The 17,760-nt window shown below is 43.3% G+C and overlaps 1 protein-coding gene across 2 annotated transcripts; it reads left to right on the plus strand.

The window, feature by feature from the left end:
* Positions 1 to 1,618: 1,618 nt before the first annotated feature.
* On the plus strand, positions 1,619 to 15,796 carry suz12b (SUZ12 polycomb repressive complex 2 subunit b). Of its 2 annotated transcripts, none has more exons than XM_079998377.1 (17): positions 1,619 to 1,827; positions 2,145 to 2,271; positions 2,961 to 3,007; positions 3,096 to 3,160; positions 3,295 to 3,363; positions 3,601 to 3,650; positions 3,742 to 3,827; positions 3,979 to 4,210; positions 4,564 to 4,669; positions 4,792 to 4,897; positions 5,667 to 5,844; positions 6,377 to 6,465; positions 7,216 to 7,359; positions 12,009 to 12,166; positions 13,186 to 13,384; positions 13,516 to 13,595; positions 14,277 to 15,796. In XM_079998377.1, the coding sequence occupies exons 2-17, from the start codon at positions 2,160 to 2,162 to the stop codon at positions 14,584 to 14,586; spliced, it is 2,031 nt and encodes a 676-aa protein (XP_079854503.1). In that variant the 5' UTR covers positions 1,619 to 1,827; positions 2,145 to 2,159; the 3' UTR covers positions 14,587 to 15,796. The 2 variants fall into 2 exon arrangements, with proteins under 2 accessions (XP_079854503.1, XP_079854504.1); XM_079998378.1 differs by having other exon boundaries at positions 6,380 to 6,465.
* Positions 15,797 to 17,760: the final 1,964 nt, after the last annotated feature.

Consider the following 17,760-nt stretch of genomic DNA (forward strand, 5'->3'; position numbering starts at 1 on the left):
GAAGGAGTGGCAGAACATCCGTCTTTAGAGGTAGTCGCAATGATGTTAAAGAAAAGACCAAACAAATCTCTTGAAAAAAGTTATGCAACAGGTGAAAAAAAATAATGTGGCGTTCACACTAAACTCGTAAAATTGTAACTCGTGCTGCGTTTCACAGAACCGACTTAACTGGACCCCATGTATTGCTGTCTGCAGCTATATTTACAATAATTATTATTGTTGTTATTATTATTATAATGAATAATAATAATAATCTTCTTCTTTTGCTTTTGGCTCCTCCCGTTAGGGGTCACCACAGCGGATCATCTGCCTCCAACACCTTCTGTTCTGCGCATCTTCCTCCCTTACACCAACCGCCTGCATGTCCTCCCTCACCCCCTATATAAACCTTCTCTTTGCCGTTCCTCTTTTCCTCTTGCCTGGCAGCTCCGTCCTCAGCGTCCTTCTCCCAATGTAACTCTCATCTCTCCTACACACGTGTCCAAACCATCTCAATCTGACCTCTCTCACTTTTCCACCAAACTGTCCAACCTGAGCTGTCCCTCTAATGTACTCCTTCTTCATCCTGTCCATCCTTGTCACCCCCAATGGAAAATCTCTACATCTCTTCTTCACCTCTCTCCCGCACTCTCCGCTGCTTTGGATGGTCGACCCCGAGTACTTGAATAATAATAATAATAATAATAATTAGTTTTAACATAGTGCCTTTCATACATGATCTCCAGAGTACTTCACATTCAAATCTAAAAAGTAAAACCAAAAAAGGACCCAGATCAAAGAAAACCTGTAAATATTACATGAGAAAAATAAAACATAAAATAGTCAAACTTTGTTCAAAAATAAAATAACCATTAACAAATAATCATTTTTAATCATTAAAAAAATAAATGGAAATAAAATAAAGACCAAACGAAAGGACTGACGCGAGACCCCGCGAACGATTCGCTCGCAGCAAAGAATGGATATATTTGAACCGGATCGGGAGTCACCCGGGCGAAAGAGTTGGATGTCGTTTTTTTAAATCTGTCGCTTCGCAAGCCGCAGCAGCACGGACACCGACGAACGGAAGGAGAAACAAACAAACTCCTCGAGTTTCCATTCGGGAGAGAGGGAGTTTGACTCGAGACCGAACGCGATCACCGAGGAGGAAAGCAACGAGGGGGGGAAAAGGGCATTCGACACAATTTCTCACTGATTTACACTTTGCATTCCACCCAAAATGAATATTTTTACAGAAAATGTCTTTTCGTGATCCGCACGTTGAGAGCGAGGGAATGTGCCTCGTCTTTGGGAAGGACAAATCCGCATTCTCCAGCCTTAAATAAATTAGTTTGACCGAATAAAATGACGGAAAAGAAAAACGAGTCTTGCTGTGTGGAGTGAGTCGCCGAGGACCGAGTCGAGTGCGAGGATCGAACCTCCCGCCGCTCGAGCGGCGCGCGCCCGGGTTCCCGCAAAATCGCAGGCAGCGCGAGCGCGGGTCGCGTGTCATTCACAGTTCTCGCCGGCCAATCACGAGGCGCGGAGGCCTCAGCTCGTCTCCCATTGGCCGAGCGGCGGCCAATGCGCCGCTGTCCAGTACGAAAATCGGAGGAAAAAACCAAACAGGCAAAGAAAAGCGAGAAACGAGTCAATACGTTTAGAAGCAAACAGGCTGACAAGCAGCGTGTGGCGGCGGCGGAGCCCCGTCACAACTCAGGCACATTGGGGGCTTTTTCTTTCGTTTTGAATGTATTTATCTTATTTTTAGGGTTAGCCAGTGATGCTAGCGTGGCTAGCTAGCCTAGCATCTCCCTCTCGCCTCTTCACTTCCATGGGCTGCCGCTGGTGAGTCCGCCGGCCGAGGCTACAGCTCAGGCGGCCGGGGCGAACTGATGCCGCCAGCCGGGGTCGGTGGCTGATCCATTTAATTTTCCGTGCGCAGTGCGCGTAGCTCCACGTTTGTGAAGCGGCACTCGGCGTTATCAAAAAAAAAACAAAAAAAAACGAGGCGCTAGTTAGCTACGCCGGCTAACGTGTAAGTTAGCATTGTGGCTTTTAGCTGGTGTAGCTAACGGCTGCTAACGCGAGCCAAGCCATAACTTGCGAGGCGAACTTGCGACCGTGTTACCACATCCTAGTTTTTTTTCTGTCGTCTTCCGCAGCTCTCAGGTCCTAGTATGAGTGGCGCCGTGCATCCTGCCTCATCCTCGGTCACGATGAGCTCCGTGAAGAAGCCCAAGATGGAGCAGATCCAGGCCGACCATGAGCTCTTCTTGCAGGCCTTCGAGAGTAAGATCAACCAGTCATTTGTTTATTTATTCATAATGGGCCGTTCGAGGCCCAGTTTATATCAGATGTGCCGATGAGGGTTTCCTCCGACGTGGAGCCTTTCTCTGCTTCTCCCTATGGGTGACAGGCCTCTGATGGCAGAACCATCACTGCTCCAGTCTGTCCTTCTAACAGCTTAGTACCACGTACAGTACCACATATATCCGTGTGTGTGTGTGTGTATTTATATACACTCATACTTTATAGACTATAGATTGCCACCCAATAAAAGAGTCAACCAAATGACTCTTTTCTTGGGTGGCGATCACCACAACCCTAGGGTTTCACTTTCACTACAGAAAGTTTTTCCCCAAGACTTGGCCTGCAGTGTGATGTGTTTGTAATTTGGCCCAATTTCTCAGATGGATGTTTTGACACTGACAACACGTGGTTGTACACTCATGTACAAGACTGAACTATTCTCAATGGACGAGTACATTTTCATTTACAGGAATTTTGAGTCGTGTGTGTGTGTGTGTGTGTGAGAGAGACTTTTTGTGAGCCCCACTGGCATGGAGGGAAGAAACTTAGTGTTAATGATATTATTATAGAATAACTTGGGTAATGGCTAAAAAACATTTGTTTTGCGTACAAAGCATCTCTGCAGGTTAATAGCTGCATATGAACTTATGTATTGTTTTTGAATTCAGAGCCAACTCAGATATACAGATTTCTCCGCACAAGGAACCTGATAGCTGTAAGTAAAATAATTCATAGTTTAATCATCGGCATTTATTGATCAGGCGACTCAGTGAAAGTGATGTTTTTGTTTTGTTCTTTTTTAGCCCATATTCTTGCACAGGACGCTCACCTTCATGTCTCATAGAAACACTCGCACAAATGCCAAAAGGTACAGTTTCAATCATCTTTTTAAAATGTTTTTTTTCAAATGGGGGAAATGACTTTGTATACAAAGTACTGAGTTTTCACTTGTAACCTTTTTATAAGATTTAAAGGATTTAATTTCTTGACTCGTCGTTGCAGGAAAACATTCAAGGTGGGCGACATGTTGCAGAGGGTGGAAAAGATGAAGGGAGAGCAGGAATCTCAAAGGTAACACAATCATTTATTAAAATGTTTTTTTTTACTATAACTTGTTCATGTTCATCCTTAAATACTGACATTAGTTGTTTAAGCCCATTCCAATACGACAATGACGTATTCTGTTTTTAAAGTCGTTGCATGTAATTTTAAAATGTTTTGCTTGGTTCCAATCACCTTTCCTGTCTCGGATGATGAAGTATTTTGTCTTTTGAATCTAACTGAACCTGTTTCCCCTTCATTCTTCAGCTTATCTTCACATCTGCAGCTAACTTTCACCGGGTTCTTCCATAAGGATGGTAAGCCTTTTTTTTTCTCTCTTTTTGTTTCAGAAGTGAAGGAAGAAACATTGCTTATCATTTTTTAACCAAACCTTTTGCTACCTCACAGAAAAGCCATCTCTAAATTCCGAAAATGAGCAAAACTCTGTGTCATTAGAGGTGCTACTAGTCAAAGTCTGCCATAAAAAACGCAAGGTGAAGTAAAACATTACCCTCATCTTTTATCATATCCAGATAATGTTTAAGTCTGTGTTTTTGATGATTATGAGTAGATTTCGTGCACTGAACATAAACCCTCAAACGGCACTCGCCAGAGCGTATTGTAATGCAAATCCACCTCTACCAGGATGTCAGCTGCCCGATCAAGCAAGTGCCTACAGGTAAAAAGCAGGTGCCTTTGAATCCCGACGGCAGCCAAACCAAGCTCGGCTCCTACCCGTCTCTACTGGTCTCCAGCAACGAGTTTGAGCCCAGCAACAGCCACATGGTCAAGTCCTACTCGCTCCTGTTCAGGGTGTCACGCACAGGGAGGAGGGACGCCAACGGCCTGGTCAACGGCGAGGCCAATGAGAACATTGGTATGCAAATCATCTATCTACTGAGGACTATGAGTATTGGTTCCCTCAGTTGTTGGTTTGTGTTTTCACATTGGGAACTCAGATGATGCTCCTCTGAAGTGGTAGGCGATAATGGGATCGGAACATGGTCGGAGACGCAGCTAGTGGCAGGGGTACAGTAGAGAAACGGAGCCAAGTCAGATGGAGCGCCAGGTCTTTATTTAGACTCCAACACGCTCGGCCTTTTGGGAACTTCCTTGGGAACGCCACAGTCGATGTTTGTCTTGTTTGACTCAAATTTGAGCATGGTGGTCCAAGTAGCACGGGTGCCGCGGGTGAATATATTTTCAATTTGAACTGACTTCTTTGTGCAGATGTGATTGAGACGCCGAGCAGGAAGAAGAGAAGCTCCTCCCACAGAGACGATGGTGAGGCTGCGGAGACCTTCGTCGCACAGATGACGGTCTTTGACAAAAACAGGTAGGGGGCCGGAGAAGAGTCTTTTTTATTTTTATTTTTTATTTTTTTCCTCGGTTAAAGGGCGATTTAAATGTGAGTCCTCTATGAACCGTGTAAACCCTCTCTTGATCCGTGTTCCGCAGGAGATTGCAGTTGCTCGATGGCGAGTATGAGGTCTCCATGCAGGGGATGGAGGACAACCCCGTCAGTAAGAAGCGAGCCACGTGGGAGACCATTCTGGACGGCAAGGTGTGTGTGCACTGTTGGTGTTTTCAGCATTTTTGAACTTTGAAAAAATTAAAAATAATTTACGCCAGTTCTGCTGTAGCATTTCCATTCCAGGCATAGCCATACTTGACAAATGTTGACAAATGGATTGTGGCGCTAGAAGTTCAGAATTTCAAGCGCTCGTCAAAACAAACTTTTCCCTAAAGCGACTCCTTTTAATCCACTCTGGCACACCCACTTACCATGAAATACGAATTTCTTCACTTGTCTGTTTCTCTGTGGCTGGCGGACTACAGCCTTTTGATGACAAGTCTTATCTATATACAAAAATCCTCCACCTCCAAAACGTTATGTTGAGTCGCTACGTCCACTTTGACTCCATTATTGATCATGCCAATTGGTTTGGTGTCGCTTTAGGTATGATAGGATTGGGAGATTGGACGAATATATTGGCGTTTTATTTGGGGCGATTTTTGTCCTTTTATTTTGCTAATTTAATGATCTGTAATACTCGGAACTGGTATTCCACAGCATCGCTTTAACTGCGTCCGGGGGTTTTCTCCTCGTCTTAAAAAAAATCCACAAAAAGAAGAAATAAATCACCGTAAACCCTGTTTCCAGGTCATTCTGAAACTGGCTTTCTCCCTTTCTCTCTTGCTTTGGTTCAGTTCAGACATCTTGAAATTGACCTTAAAGCTGTTATCTAAAATCAATGCCCCGCTTTATTAGTGACCGTAGCTGTTCCCTTTGTACCTCTCCGACGAAACTCCACCACCATGTTTCCTCGCAGAGGTTGCCACCGTTTGAGTCGTTCTCTCAGGGACCGACGCTGCAGTTCACGCTGCGCTGGACGGGCGACGCCAGCGACAAGTCCACGGCACCCGTGGCCAAACCCCTGGCCACCCGCAACTCAGACGGCTCCAGCCCCATGGAGACCAGGACCAGCAACCACAGAGTGGCCCCACTGGGTAGGTTCCTTGTTGTGTCAATATCGGGAAGAGTTGGAGCTCTGCTCAAAGTCTGAAAATCAGAAAGCATTATGTGAAGAAACCGCTTTGAAAACGAGTGGAAGGAGATAAAAATTGTTGATAGACACCAGGATGACCAGCGTGCCAAGTTGTCCTATTGGTCTTTTATCTGAAAAGGAAAATGTTTGACATGGGGTCAGGTTTTTCTTTGTTTGTGTCAATGTAATTAAATTAAAACACTACCACATGTATTGTAGCAGGGGGACATGCTGTTCTTTGTGACAACCAGTTTAAAGTACTTGTGGAAAAATGCTGCCAGTGCTCTATTGTTGAAAGTTTCTCCCACGAGCAGACATCTGCGTGGGCTGATCGGGTTAGGAGCAATATGCACCCACTTAAAAGCGCTCAACCGGTTTTTAGCTGACGTGTTTTCAAATGTTTGCCATGTGTTTGATTCTAAGAGTCGTGTTGGTTTGTTTGTCAAACTTGTGAGTCTGCTTAAGCTTAATTTCTCCCATTTCCCGGTTGTCAGCAGTGAAGGACTCTGTGACCACAGACGTCCAGACGAGGAGAGAGCAGGTTCAGTGTGAGCCGCGACAAAAGCTGCGTATATTTTACCAGGTATGACAGCGGGTCTGCCTTCATTTCAATATGGAAAATGACCATCCCTCAGTATGCTATACAGGGTTCTTACCAGGTCCTTGAGCTACCTGAAGTGCTTAAATTTCTAAGCACAAAGTGGAAGTACTGGAATACCTTGAAATAACTTTTTTGCACTGAAGTGAAAAGTCCTTTAAAAAAAAACAAAAAAAAAAAACCCCTGTTTTCCTAACGTAGATTATGCCAGAGAAATGTGCATTTGATCCAGCGTGGTTGGAAATAGATGTATATAATAGTAGATAACAATGAGATTAAGATTGTATTAAATTTACGCACATCACAAGATCACATTGAAAACTGATTTGATTTGTGTTGCACAAAGTCCTTGAAAATAAAAAAAAAATAGTGCATAAGAAAGCACTTGAAAGCCTTTGAATTTCATTTTGTAATGTCAGAAGGAACCTTGGTTAGAAGTATTTAGTTGACTTTATTTTAAATATTTAGCATCTTAAATCCAAATGGCTGGAAAGCTAATGATTTCACTCAAACAGTTGTGATAATATGACAGACTGGTGCCCTTTCCACCCGCTTTTTAAATTGTTCAGACATTCTCTGGTTAGATAAGAAAAGTATTTTACCTTTAACCCTTTGTGTCAAAATTTGACACACCTACAATCCCTAAATCATATTTTGATATCTTGCGTCAAAGTAAATCCTACTTCTACCTAAGCCTAAGTCGGTACTAACTTTTTGTCACGCGTCCCCTTCCAGTTCCTGTACAACAACAACACACGGCAGCAGACTGAGGCGAGGGACGACCTCCACTGCCCCTGGTGCACCCTCAACTGCCGGAGGCTGTACAGTCTTCTCAAGCACCTCAAACTCTCCCACTGCCGCTTCATCTTCAACTACGTGGTGAGGAAATTGCTTTCTTTCCACATTTGATACATTTATTCAAACTACTGTTATTACTGATCCTTTGGCGCTCATGGTGTCTACACTTTACAATCCTCAATGGCTGAGGAAAAGTGTGAAACGGTGAACGTCTCCGTTTGCACCCGTCTATTACAGTGGGGCAAAAAAGTATTTAGTCAGCCACCAATTGTGCAAGTTCTCCCACATAAAGATGAGAGAGGCCTGTTATTTTCATCATAGGTACACCTCAACAATGAGAGACAAAATGAGAAAAAAAATCCTGAAAATCACTGTCTGATTTTTAAAGAATTTATTTGCAAATTATGGTGGAAAATAAGTATTTGGTCAATAACAAAAGTTCATCTCAATACTTTCTTATATACCCTTTGTTTGCAATGACAGAGGTCAAACGTTTTCTGTAAGTCTTCACAAGGTTTTCCCACACTGTTGCTGGTATTTTGGCCCATTCCTCCATGCAGATCTCCTCTAGAGCAGTGATGTTTTGGGGCTGTCGCTGGGCAACACAGACTTTCAACTCCCTCCAAAGATTTTCTATGGGGTTGAGATCCGGAGACTGGCTAGGCCACTCCAGGACCTTGAAATGCTTCTTACGAAGCCACTCCTTCGTTGCCCGGGCGGTGTGTTTGGGATCATTGTCGTGCTGAAAGACCCAGCCACGTTTCATCTTCACTGCCCTTGCTGATGGAAAGAGGTTTTCACTCAAAATCTCACGATACATGGCCCCATTCATTCTTTCCTTTACACGGATCAGTCGTCCTGGTCCCTTTGCAGAAAAACAGCCTCAAAGCATGATGTTTCCACCCCCATGCTTCACAGTAGGTATGGTGTTCTTTGGCTGCAACTCAGCTTTCTTTCTCCTCCAAACACGACAAGTTGAGTTTTTACCAAAAAGTTCTATTTTGGTTTCATCTGACCATATGACATTCTCCCAATCCTCTTCTGGATCATCCAAATGCTCTCTAGCAAACTTCAGACGGGCCTGGACATGTACTGGCTTAAGCAGGGGGACACGTCTGGCACTGCAGGATTTGAGTCCCTGGCGGTGTAGTGTGTTACTGATGGTAGCCTTTGTTACTTTGATCCCAGCTCTCTGCAGGTCATTCACTAGGTTCCCCCCATGTGGTTCTGGGATGTTTGCTCACCCTTCTTGTGATCATTTTGACCCCACGGGGTGAGAACTTGCGTGGAGCCCCAGATCGAGGGAGATTTTCAGTGGTCTTGTATGTCTTCCATTTTCTACCTATTGCAGATTCAGTCTTCCCAGCCTGGTGCAGGTCTACAATTTTGTTTCTGGTGTCCTTTGACAGCTCTTTGATCTTGGCCATAGTGGAGTTTGGAGTGTGACTGTTTGAGGTTGTGGACAGGTGTGTTTTATACTGATAAAGAGTTCAAACAGGTGTCATTAATACAGGTAAGGAGTGGAGGACAGAGGAGCCTCTTAAAGGAAAAGTTACAGGTCTGTGAAAGCCAGAAATCTTGCTTGTTTGTAGGTGACCAAATACTTATTTTACCGAGGAATTTACCAATTAATTCATTAAAAATCCTACAATGTGATTTCCTGGATTCTTTCCCCCCATTCTGTCTCTCATAGTTGAGGTTTACCTATGATGAAAATTACAGCCCTCTCTCATCTATTTAAGTGGGAGAACTTGCACAATTGGTGGCTGATTAAATACTTTTTTGCCTCACTGTAACCGTTGGGCTTCTAATGAAATAATTGGATCATGTCGCTCATCTAAATTCTTTAAATCTTACCCTAATTTCAACAAATGATTTAATTTAAACTTGAATTGAAACCATAACCTACTGACCAAAATGTTGCAAGAACTTGAACGCAGCCTATAATGCCAATATGTCATTGTTGAAATGCTTGCTCAGACAATCCAGAAAGGACTGTGACACTGACATGGTAGCAGATGCTCATCAGAATCATTTTCATGCCAAGTTTCACTGTGCACTGACACCTTACTGGGATTATTATCATATTTTTTTGGAGGGGGTGGTCTGAAATTTAAGTAGGGCTGGGCGATAAAACAATCGGGATAATTTTGACAATAGCATCTTTCCACGATAATAATGATAAATTGATGAGATTTATTTTCAGTATAATTTTTTGGGTCCTCCTTCCTCTACCTACAAAGACACAACCCAAACAGCCAACCGCACAGCAGAGAAACAAACATGTGACACGACCAGTGTTGGGGCTCTAGGCGCGCCGGGGCTTCCTCCGCACTCTCCCCGGCTGCAGCGCTCTCTGGCCGGGCAGCGCACAGCAGGGATGAGGCCCCGTGGAGCTGACTCAGCGGGTCTTCCTCAAACACCAACAGGAATTCAAACTAGGCATCCTCCTATCCTGAGCCCAGCACCCCCCACCCCCCGTAAAGAAAGCGATTAAAGAAAGTATCTGCGATTTTCAGTGACATCTGGTCTGACACAGTCGGAGAGGATCCCTCGGTCCGCTCCAAACGTCCACGCATATAATCACAGGGTGCAGATTCAGGAACTTTTTGGACTGTTCTCGGGTGACAATAATACTTATATTACATATTTAAATGCATATATATATATATATATATATATATATATATATATATATATATATATATATATATATATATATATATATTATTTTATTTTTTTATTTTTTTATTTTTTTTTCTTCTCCTCCTCCCCCCCCCCCCCCCCCACATATTTATTGTTTTTATTCAGTGTTCAACGTAAAGCCGGGCGACGCCACTGGCCCTCATCTATGCCGTCGGGCAGTTTTGTATAAGCATTTTGACCGGCAAGTTTATAATTTATCGTTTGTTACAATTAATTTTACAAGGCAAAACGGTCATTACTGAAGCAAAACATGAAGGAAGTGACGTAGCACAGTAAAGCACAACGCGATTTTCCCGCAGTTTCGTACCCAAACACCAAAGTTATAGGCGTTTGGGGGTGGCTGGGAATGAAAGAGGTGCCATTCTCCATATTACAGTACACATAGTCAGTGTACCATCAAAATTATTTTGTAGCTGTTACTATAAGGTGAAAAAAAAAAAGTGTTGCTTTTAATATATATCACGATAATTATCGAGATCGATTAAATATTAAAAAACAAAAAAAACATTGTGATAACATTTTTAACCATGTCGTCCAGCCGTAAATTTAAGATGGAGAGCGCCAACCTGGTGCCACCTTCTGTTGCTGTTATAGCCACTGAGTCCCTCCTTCTAATCATGCAAGTTGACGTCGTATCATTTGCTTTAAAAGCCTGTGTGTGTGTGTGTTCTCTCTGCAGTGTGTGTTCTGCACATGGAACACACACAGGCTGTGTGTTTTAATAACAGTAGCACTAGATAAAGTTCAAACTGTCCTTGAGTTGCTGGGAGGCTTTGTGTGAGCAGCTGCCCTTGTTGGCAGTGTTGGGGGCCTCTCGTCTAGGCACGTTCAGCTCAGCTCTACAACACATTTCCACATACAGTGCTCTTAGATCTGATGCCTCCAGGATGGTGGTGGTGCATTATGCTGCTAAGACACACTCCCATTGTGTGTCTCTCTATCAGCGCGTGGAGGAGAAGGTGTGGGAGGCTTTGTCTTTTAACTGGCACAACAAGACTCAAGAGATAGTGTTCTAGATGATGTAGTCAAGTGACATCTTGAGTGCCTCTAGAATGTTTAACTGGAAAAGAACGCAACATGGCTGTTTGGTATTTTTTTGTTTGTTTTTTTCCTTTCTACTTTTTGACTCAAACACTGTTGGTTTTACGTCATCACTCTAATACTCCTTTCCCACTGCACCAAAAACTCGGTAACACCCGCTTACAATCAGAATTTGGCCCTAGTGGGAAAGGATAAACCCAGGACAAATGACCCTGCAATAGACCCAGGTTTTGATCAGCTCCACCTCCGATCAGCTCTGATGTGAACAGGACACCCGGGTCGACTCCCTAATTTTAGCCCCTTTACCGGTGCGATGCGAAGTTGAACTGTTGAAGTTCCGGACACTTTGTTTGTTTACGTTGCGGTCTCCCCTTCTGTACTCCTCTACTGTTCCCCAATCCCACTGGAACCATGACACGCCCTTTTTCTGGCGTGTTCCTGACATTGGGCACCAGGAAAAAACAGCATTTCTCCTGGCAATAGAAAAGGTGTCAATCGCCTACTTTCAGCGGGTTAACACGGGTCCACCCACCACTTTCGGTGTGAAAATGGCATAAGTTGGAGTTGATTTAAAAAAAAATAAAAATTAAAAAAAAAAAGCTTCTACATGACTGAAACAGTGTTGGATGCGAGGTATCTGTCCATTTAGCTAATTGAAAAAATTTCCCTGTTCAAACTCTATAAACAGGGTTATTTTTGTCAGTGATTGTAATCAATATCTAAATCAACATGTTTCAATTATGAAGATTTAGTTTTCAGTGCAGAACTTAGAGCCTCGCTGCCAAACTTTGGGCGTTGCTACTTAGTTTAGGTCAAGGTCCACTTCAGAATCTTGTGTGTAAATTAGGTACAAGCACTGAAGTACAAAACTGTTTGACGTGAGTGGTGTTGATGATATATATATATATATATATATATATATATATATATATATATATATATATATTTTTTTTTTTTTTTTTTTTTTTTTTTTCTCCCCGCAGCCTCACCCTAAAGGGGCACGGATAGATGTGTCCATCAATGAGTGCTACGATGGCTCCTACGTGGGCAACCCTCAGGACATCCACAGCCAGCCCGGCTTCGCTTTCAGCCGCAACGGTCCCGTCAAGAGGACGGCCGTTACCCACATTCTGGTGTGCAGGTAAAGCCTCGCCGCCCCGCCCAGACTCTGGGTGTCTTCACAGGAGTGTGTGTGTGTGTGTGTGTGTGTGTGTGTGTGTGTGTGTGTGTGTGTGTGTGTGTGTGTGTGTGTGTGTGTGTGTGTGTGTGTGTGTGTGTGTGTACTACCCACAAAGACAAAAAGGGTAGGCATTGCTACCAATGTTAACTTTGAATGGGCAAAATACAACAAATGAATGTAACAATGTCTCAAGTGCAGTTAATACATTTGTGTGATTGGCCAAAATAATGGGTTTTTGCTTATTACTTTTGAGAAGAAAGTCACAGTCCTCAGTGGGAGTTGAATTTACCCTGATGATTAGGGCTGGGCCGGTTATTTCATAATTGTGCGATTGGTGCTCATTGACACACAAAAAATATATACAGTATATATTTTGTTTATTTAACAGGGACAGTCCCAGAAAGTGTATTTTGGCCTAATCCCTTCAGGCAATGCTGTCCATCCATCCTTAAATGTTATTGTTTCACATTTAATACCTGAGAATGTTAAAGGCTTTTTAATTTTGTTTGACTTAATTCAACCGTCGCAGTCGGAAAGACGCCCTTAACAGACAAAAATAAACATTTTATTTCATTTATTCCAAAACGTTTGGAAAATGTTAAATCTTTGTTCTGTTTTAAAGAAAAGTTCGTTTTTTTATATTGTACTTGCTGACGAGACTATAATACTGATGGGTGATGGTCGATTGGCAGAAAAAAAAACGTCATGACCGCCTCAGCCCTGTTGTTGAACAGGTGGGGGGAATTCTCCCTGTTTAAGCTCCATTGTTTTGGTGCATGAGTACACAAGTCGGAATGCCGCATTTCCACACAAGGACTCAGCTACAATTTAACAATCCCGCTCCATTGAAGTGTCATTGCGTTGCGAGTCCGATTCGCGGTTCAGTCCAGTGAAACGCTCGTTTCTCCAAGTCCGTCCGATGGGCGGGGAAACAACACGCCCACGTCAATGCTTTGCTCTGCGACCCTTCACCCCTCCAGGCCCAAGAGGACCAAGCCCAGCCTGTCAGAGTTCCTGGAGTCGGAGGATGGCGAGCTGGAGCAGCAACGGACCTACGTCAGCGGCCACAACCGCCTCTACTTCCACAGTGACAGCTGCATGCCGCTCAGGCCGCAGGAAATGGACATCGACAGTGAGGACGAGAGGGACCCCGAGTGGCTCAGAGAAAAGACCGCCACGGTAACGAGAATGAACAGGGTTCTTGGTTTGTATCCGTGCTCTAGTTTGGTTAACCAGCCTTTCTTACATCATACGTGCCTCTCCACGGAATGTCATTTATTTTTCTGACTTGGGAATGTTCCTCCACTCAGCAACTAGAGGAGTTCACGGACGTCAACGAGGGTGAGAAGGAGGTGATGAAGCTTTGGAACCTGCACGTGATGAAACAGGGGTACGTACCAGCCATGGTCTTGTCTTGACCGATGTGTTGATTTAGGCCTGCGTAGGAATGTACGGAGGAATTCCCCGCGCTTCAGAATAGACGGCCCATGACGTGGCCGTGATGAGCCGCCTGCTGACCTGGAGTGTGTTCTTCAGAATCAAGACGCTTCAACTTCAATTCAACCTTTCCAACAGCGTCAAAGTTGTGAATCATGAGGGATGTGCCCATTTATTTTTGTGACAATACATAAAGATTTAAGATCATTTTATAAAATAAAATGTACTATAAACTGAAGTTAGATTATGTCAAACGCTTCTGTTCAAAATGATTATTCATACACGGATAAGGCAGACATGCAAAGCTCATCAGGTGATAGTTAGGGAATGAGTGTCTTGCTTAAGGCCGCTTCAGCACTCTACCAGGAGGAGCCGGAAAGCGAACGGGCAATCTTACCATTTCTAGACGACAAAGTTATCAGGGAGTAAAGAAATATTCAAATAATATTATCTTAGACTTGGCTAAGCCCTGAAACCCTTATGTTATTACTGGGATGTAGGGGAATGTGGAAACAAATGATTTTGGGCTTAAATCTACTGGATCTTGTTTCCTCTATCCTCCTGCTTGAGGAGTACAGTCGTGTAAGATGAATTAAACTGAAGTTCCTCTGCTCCTGTCCTCTTCCCCACACAGCTTCATCGCGGACAACCAGATGAACCAGGCCAGCATGCTGTTCGTGGAGAACTGGGGCACCCACATCGCGCGCCTCAACCTCTGCCGCAACTTCTTGCTGCACCTGGTCAGCATGCACGACTTCAATCTGGTGAGCCTGGCGACCATCGACCGGGCCATGGCCCGCCTGCGACAGATCCGGGAGGCGCTGCCCGAGGCGGGAGAGGGCGCGGCGCAGACTCTGGGGGCAGCCGGAGCCTGCAACGGCATGGCCATCCCCTCCAGTGTAGGCAAGCACGGCAAGAGGACAAAAAGCGTTGTGATGGAGTGATGATAGACGGACCTATGGATGATGGACATCGTCTGAAGATTTTTGTCTTTATTTGTTTTGTTTTTAAATGACCGTTTAACCGACACCTTGGTGCTTAGTGGGAGGACTGGAGAAGAGGAGGAGGATCTGACCGAAAGCAGACCAGAATACAACGTGTAAAACAAGTTTTTCGTAGGGACTTGAGAACTGAACCAAATATGAACAGTTACCAACAACACACACACACACACACACCGATCAGGCGTTTTAAAGACTGTGTAATATAAGCCCAAACCAACTTATTATGCATATTTGTTGTTTTACAGAAGCCACTGAAGCGTTCTGGCTGAGATTGTGTGAACAGACGGAGAAGTGTGTCATGCAGCACGGCGGCTTCCAGCTCGTCCTTGTGCCCGACAACTGTATCGGAACTACAGTTAAAAAAAAACTAAAAAAAACAAAACAAAAAAAACTAAAAAAACTGCATAATGATAACATTGTCACTTTTGTTTATTTGTACACGTACACAATAACCTTGTGGGCTCTTGTTATCCTTTTTTAGCTGATTACCTTTAGCACTTGGTATTTGTATTTAGGGAATCGTCAATTTGAAAATGCAATTTCTGATTCTCTACGCTACGTATAATGTCAGCCACAGTCGCTCGACTCTGGAACATTCTCGACCTTCTTTTTCCAGTGTGAATACTTTTCCAGTGGTCTTGAGTGACATTACCTTGAAGGGTAACGTTGTAATGGCTGAAGTGGTTATACTTGAATGAAGTATATGAAGCCTGCAAGTTGTGTTTTCTTGAACTACAGATGATTTTAAAAAGGGTCGAGGGGCCCATTACCAGTCCCAACGTGCTAATGGATTTTATTTTGTATTTTTTATTTTTTTTTTAACCATTGAATCCTAGGAGACGAGGATGTATAATTTGGGTTCTGGAATAGAAAGTCCTGCTACAGGGCTTGGTTCCGATTGCTAGGACTCGTAGTCCATTAGCCTGTGGCCTCGTATATCGATATCGTCTCATGGAGAAACAAATATGAGATACTTTACTGAAGCTGTTTTTTTTTTGTTTTTGTAAGATTTCCTACAACAACCAGCAGCGCAAAATCTTATGTAGACTTGATAGTATCAAATACACAACAGCAGCAGGACATTTCACAATAAATGCTGGAACCTGTTATGTGTTACTTTACATTTTTTGGGCGGGGGGGGGATACAGAGGCCTGTGTTTAGTAGAGGATGCTTTACAAAAACCTTGTACACATTGTAATATTTGTCAAATATCCAGCTGTTCCCCATCTTGTATCCAATAAGTACCATTTTTTTATATATATATATATATATATATATATATATATATATATATATATATATATATATATATATATATATATATATATATATATATATATATATAAAAAATCCCTTCAAAGCAATATGCTGTTCGTTGGGTTCGAGCTCCAGCTCTATCCTGTTAGTTAATGCCAAAGTGGGGATGATTTTCATCAGTCTGCATTACATTCACTGTGTTTTTGTTTAGCATCCTGTATCTTTAGTTGGTTCATAACAACCGAGATTCAAGAGCTATAGTTAATGTTTAATTGTGTACACACACACACCAACTGATGACCGACTTTTTAATTTTCAAACATTCCCGCGCCCTCTGTCATTAGTTGTCCAAAAATGCAATCACTTCACCACTGTGGTCAAAACATCCTGTTTGAAATTTGTGATCTGTAAACTTTGGATATGGGGATTTTTATATTTAAAATAAAATACATTTGACCTTGGAGGATGAGGTTGCATTAATTGCTGTAGATATGGTGATCGTACACAGGATGCAGTTGCAGGATGCACAAATATTGCTGTTGACCAACTAAGCGCTTAGGCTTTTTTTCAGTTTGGGGTCAGATCATTAAACATGCATTTGTGGACCAGCCTTACTATGATCTATTCAAGAACAAATAGGATGTTTTGCTGAAGCAAGTTTTCATCATTTTGTTTTGCAAATTGTTAAATAAGATGCGACTGACTTTCAAATAAGATCTATGAGCTATATAAAATGTAGGAAACACCCATCAGCCCACGCAATTATTTCCTTGAAGGACATAATAGGCCTGCCCGCGTTTTAGTCTGATAAAGGATTTAACTTGCTGTCGCAGGAGATTTGGAAAATTTAGTGTCTAGAATCGTCTTATGGCTGAAAGGCTTATTGTAATAAGCCATTTGATTAAACTTTTTAAATGATTAGCCCACACAAAGAACCACATGCTGAGGCATTAGAAGGCCTCTGTGGCACATCTAAATATGGTCAAGGGTGAGAGCGTTGCCCCCGTCATTGCCAATGGACGTTCCATTCTCAGACGCGTCAAGGGTTTTGAGAATGAAACCTTTGGATCTGTGTTCTAGGTGCAATTGTTTGTCCCAGGTTCATCATGCACAAAGAATAGGTCACGACTTGTATATTGCTGACTTTTAAAAAGGCATTTGACAAAGTGGAATTGGATTTTATGAATCAGTGTCAGCCATCTCATCCTTCCATGAGTTCATCCTTCAATCCTTCTTTGTGAACTCTGTGATGGCCCTGTCCTAGAAGCTGTCGGAGGTCTTCATTTGGTGCAGCGTCCTTTTCTCCATGGACATCAGTGCCAGGCCACTCAAACGCCCCTGTGGTGCCCAAAAAGCTCTCTCTACTGATGAAGCAGTAGATGGCGGAGATGTGGACTGGAGTCATTGGGACTTGAGTCGACGACCCGAGTCACTGCTTGGATGACTTGCAACTTGACTTGACAAAATAAATGACTTGAGACTCACCTTGAGATGTGGTGACTCAAATTCCCTGTTTGTGTTCATTTTATGTTTTCAGCTTCAATATTATACTGAATATAAAACATGAAGATGTTCAACGTTGTCAATGTTCACATTACAACTGGCATTGTCATGACTGGCAGGGGCGATTCCAGTATTCTTTAAATGAGGTGGCACGGGGGGGGGCAAGAACCAGTCAGCGGGGGCCTGGTTCAGACAAGGGGGGGTTCAGGGTTCTGGTTCAGTCGGGCGGTGGGGGCCTGACTGGTTCCGACTGTTTTTATTTGAGCTTGTCGGCTGCCCGTGGAGCTGGTCCACAGGGATTGCGGTGGTTGGGAACCTCTGCTATAGCCCAATGGCGTTGGGGAGGCCAATCG

The sequence above is a fragment of the Zeus faber genome (assembly GCF_960531495.2).
Source record: "Zeus faber genome assembly, chromosome: 4".
Lineage (NCBI taxonomy): Eukaryota > Metazoa > Chordata > Actinopteri > Zeiformes > Zeidae > Zeus > Zeus faber.

Coding starts and splice junctions, on each gene's coding strand:
- suz12b (XM_079998377.1), top strand. CDS start 2,160: ATGAGTGGCGCCGTGCATCCTGCCTCATCCTCGGTCACGATGAGCTCC. Junction 2,272..2,960: donor CTTCTTGCAGGCCTTCGAGA/GTAAGATCAACC, acceptor TTTTGAATTCAG/AGCCAACTCAGATATACAGA. Junction 3,364..3,600: donor GGAGAGCAGGAATCTCAAAG/GTAACACAATCA, acceptor TTCATTCTTCAG/CTTATCTTCACATCTGCAGC.